Below are 3,714 nucleotides of genomic sequence, written 5' to 3' on the forward strand. Positions count from 1 at the left end.
TCAGTGTCCCCATATGGATCTGGGAATGGGAACTGATGGATCCCAATGGCTGGATGACCCCATAGAGACCCCACAATGGGAACAGATGGATCCCAATGGGTCAGTGTCCCCATAGAGACATGGAAATGGGAACATCCGACCCCCATCAGCCCTCACTCCCCCCCTGCACCGTGCTCATTCGGCACTGGGGGGACACCAGGGGGGGCACTGGGGGTGGTGAGTGATGGGAAGCTATGGGGCACGAAAGCACGTGGTGGGAAGGAGAGGGCCCAGGGCAGCTCCAGGGGGGACAGAGGGGAGGAGAATGGCGGTGGGGGTCCGGCGTTGTTGGCAGCGCCGGGCTGTGGTGGTGGTGGTGGTTGGGCTGGGGGTGTGTTGGGGGTCTTCTCCCCATTGCTGTGGGTCCGTCGGTGCCGGTTGAGGTGTGAGCTGCGGCTGAAGCACTTCCCGCAGGCCGGGCAGGCGTAGGGCTTCTCTCCGGTGTGAACGCGGCGATGGATGGTGAGCTCGGAGCGTTGGATGAAGCTCTTCCCACACTCGGGACACCCATAGGGCTTCTCCCCTAAGTGTGTCCTACGATGGGTCAGGAGGTTGGAGGACACGCTGAAGCACTTCCCACATTCACCGCATCGATACGGCTTCTCCCCGGTGTGCATCCTGCGGTGGATGGTCAGATCCGACTTCTGGATGAAGCCCTTCCCGCAGTCCCCGCAGGCGTACGGCTTCTCCCCGGTGTGAATCCGACGGTGTTTCACCAACGCCGATCGTTGCCCGAAGCCTTTCCCACAATCCCCACACTTATAGGGCTTCTCCGGCACCGCCGCCGTCGCCGCGCCGTCCCCATCGCCGTCACATTGATGATGGGGCGGTGGGCGCCCGCCGGCGTGAGCTCGTTGGTGTTTAAGCAACGCGGCCCCTTGGCCAAAGCAACGGCCGCATTCCCCACACTTATAGGTCCGGCCGTGCCGGTGAGCAGCCAAAAACTCCTCCACATGCTCATGGCACCGCTCGGCAACGTGGATCTTGCGATGCCTTTCTAAGTGTGAACTCACACTGAAGCTCTTCCCGCACTCTCCGCATTGATACGGCCTCTCTCCGGTGTGAACGCGCCGGTGCCGCTCCAGGTCAGAGCGTTGGATGAAGCCTTTACCGCAATCACCGCACGCGAACGGCCGCTCGCCGGTGTGGATCCGCCGGTGCTGGGTCAGGTTGGACCCACGGCTGAAGCTCTTCCCACAATCCCCACAACGATGAGGCCTTTCCCCTCCGTGAGTCTTACGGTGTTTGGACAGCGCCGAACGTTGGCCGAATCCTTTACCGCATTCAGGACAACGATGCGATGCCGATGAACCCGCGTCATTAACCGGCACCGGACGATGAGCGTTACGGTTCCCCACCATGCTTCCAACATGGGTCCGGCGGTGCCGATCCAAATGGGAACTCACACTGAAGCTCTTCCCACAGTCCCCACATGGATACGGCCTCTCTCCGGTGTGAACGCGCCGGTGCCGCTCCAGATCGGAGCGTTGGATGAAGCCTTTACCGCAATCACCGCAGCGGTGAGGCCGCTCCCCGGTGTGGATCCGCCGGTGTTGGGTCAGGTTGGACCCACGGCTGAATCCTTTGCCGCATTCAACACAACGATGCGGTTTCTCGGTGCTGGCGGCATTTCGGCATCGCCGGGAACAACCGGGGCAACAACGTGGTTTGGTGACGGCACCGCGGGCGCATTCGGTACATGGAGCTGGGTCGGGTTTCTTGGTGTTACGGCGTTGGGTTTTGGTAACAGGTTCTGGTTGGGATGGGGATGGATCCGCTGCTCCGTTTGGGGACGCGTCTTCGGTGCCGGTAGCTGTGCCGTAAGAGCGCTGTTAGCACCCATGGGTGACACCGAAACACCAATAGGATCCCATTGTGTCCAGCCCCAAAATTGGAGGTTCTGTGCCCAAATTTGGGGTCCCATGTCAATATTGATAGGGGACCCGTGCCATAATTGGGGGTCCCATGCCAAAATTAGGGGGTTCTGCACCACAACTTGATTTCCCGTGCCAAAATTGGACGTTCTGTGCCCAAAGTTGGGTTCCTTTGCTAAAAATGGGGGGTCTTATGCCAAAATTGGGGGTCCCGTGGCCAAACATTGGGTTCCTGTGCCAAAATTGGGCACCCCCATGCCAAAATGGGGAGCCATATTTGGGGCTCCCGATCTCCCAACCCCAAATCTCCCCTTCCAGCCCCAAACATGGGGTTCCCACCCCCACATTTCCACTCCAACCCCCCAATTCTCAGTCCCATCCCCCACATTTAGGGCTCCCAACCCAAAGTCTCCCCTTCCAGCCCCAAATCTCCATTTTCTAGCCCCAAATCTGACCCCCCACAAATCTCCCCTTCCAACCCCAAATTTCACCTTCCAGCCCTAAATATGGCAACTCCCCAACCCCAAATCTCCCCTTCCAACCCCAAATATGGGACCTCCCCCACCCAAATCTCCCCTTCCAACCCCAAATCTCCCTTTTTTAGCCCCAAATCCATGCCCCCCACCTCCATCCCTGTTGCTGGGTGCCATCCTCCTCCTCCCACGCCGTGTCCCCCCACCCCAAATCTCCCCTTCCAGCCCCAAATACAGGACCCCCCGCCCCCCAAATCTCCCCTTCCACCCCCAAATCTCCCTTTTTTAGCCCCAAATCTCCCCTTTTTAGCCCCAAATCCGTGCCCCACCTCCGTCCCTGTTGCTGGGTGCCGTCCTCCTCCTCCCGCGCCGCCCCCCCTGCTCCCGCACCAGCTCCCTGAGCATCCTTTCCACTTGGCCCCGTCCCGCGCTCTGCAGTAACAGCCCCAGTTGTCTCCTCAATTCGGGGGTCCCGACGCCCCCAGACCCCGATCCCGGCTGGGATTGAGGGGCGGGTTCTGTGGGGGGGGGGTCGCAGTCGGCGTCGGTGCCTGGATAGGAAAGAGATGGACCCGAAATCGCGGAGATAAGGGGTAAAAGAGTCAGATTTGAGACCAAAATCGCATGGTTTTAGCCCAATAACACATGGTTTTAGACCCATATTTAACCTAAACCCCAAGATTTTACCCTAAATCCTAAGTTTTCACCCCTAAATCCCAATGTTTTCACCTCAAATCACAAGACTTCGTGCCCAAATCCCAAGATTTTACCCCAAATCCCAAGGTTTCATTCCTAAATCCCAAGATTTTACCCCAAAATCCCAAGAATTTACCCCAAATCCCACGTTTTCCACCCCATACCCAAAGGTTTTACCCCAAATCCCAAGTTTTTACCCCCAAATCCCAAGATTTTACTCTAAATCCCAAGATTTTGCCCCAAAATCCCAAGATTTTACCCCAAATCTCAAGGTTTCACCCCCAAATCCCAAGTTTTTACCCTAAACTTCAAGATTTTACCCCAAACCCCAAGTTTTTAACCTAAACCCCAAGATTTTACCCCAAATCCCAAGGTTTCATCCCCTAAACCCCAAGATTTTACCCTAAATCCCAAGTTTTCCTCCCCACACCCAAAGGTTTTACCCTAAACCCTAAGATTTTACCCCAAATCCCAAGAATTCACCCCAAATTTGCCCCAAATCCCCCAAATTCCCTGAATTCACCCCAAAATCTCAATACATCCCCCAAGCCCATGAAATTGCCCCCAAAACCACCCAAATTCACCCCAAATCCCCCCAAAACCACCCAAATTCACCCCAAATTTGCCCCAAA

General features: G+C 56.8%; 1 protein-coding gene across 2 annotated transcripts in view; it reads right to left on the bottom strand.

The window, feature by feature from the left end:
• Positions 1–19: 19 nt before the first annotated feature.
• The window catches only part of LOC107307144 (zinc finger protein 436-like), a 7,029-nt gene continuing 3,334 nt past the window's right edge, over positions 20–3,714 (bottom strand). Inside the window, exons 3-4 of one of the 2 annotated variants that reach the window (XM_015850590.2) lie at positions 2,716–2,937; positions 20–1,852 (exon numbers count right to left, since the gene is read on the bottom strand). In XM_015850590.2, the coding sequence (XP_015706076.1) occupies positions 153–1,852; positions 2,716–2,937 (1,922 nt within the window). In that variant the 3' untranslated portion in view covers positions 20–152. The remainder of the gene's footprint in view (positions 1,853–2,715; positions 2,938–3,714) is intronic. The other variant, XM_015850591.2, reaches the window with a different exon arrangement.

Source organism: Coturnix japonica, unplaced genomic scaffold, assembly GCF_001577835.2.
Source record: "Coturnix japonica isolate 7356 unplaced genomic scaffold, Coturnix japonica 2.1 chrUnrandom492, whole genome shotgun sequence".
Lineage (NCBI taxonomy): Eukaryota > Metazoa > Chordata > Aves > Galliformes > Phasianidae > Coturnix > Coturnix japonica.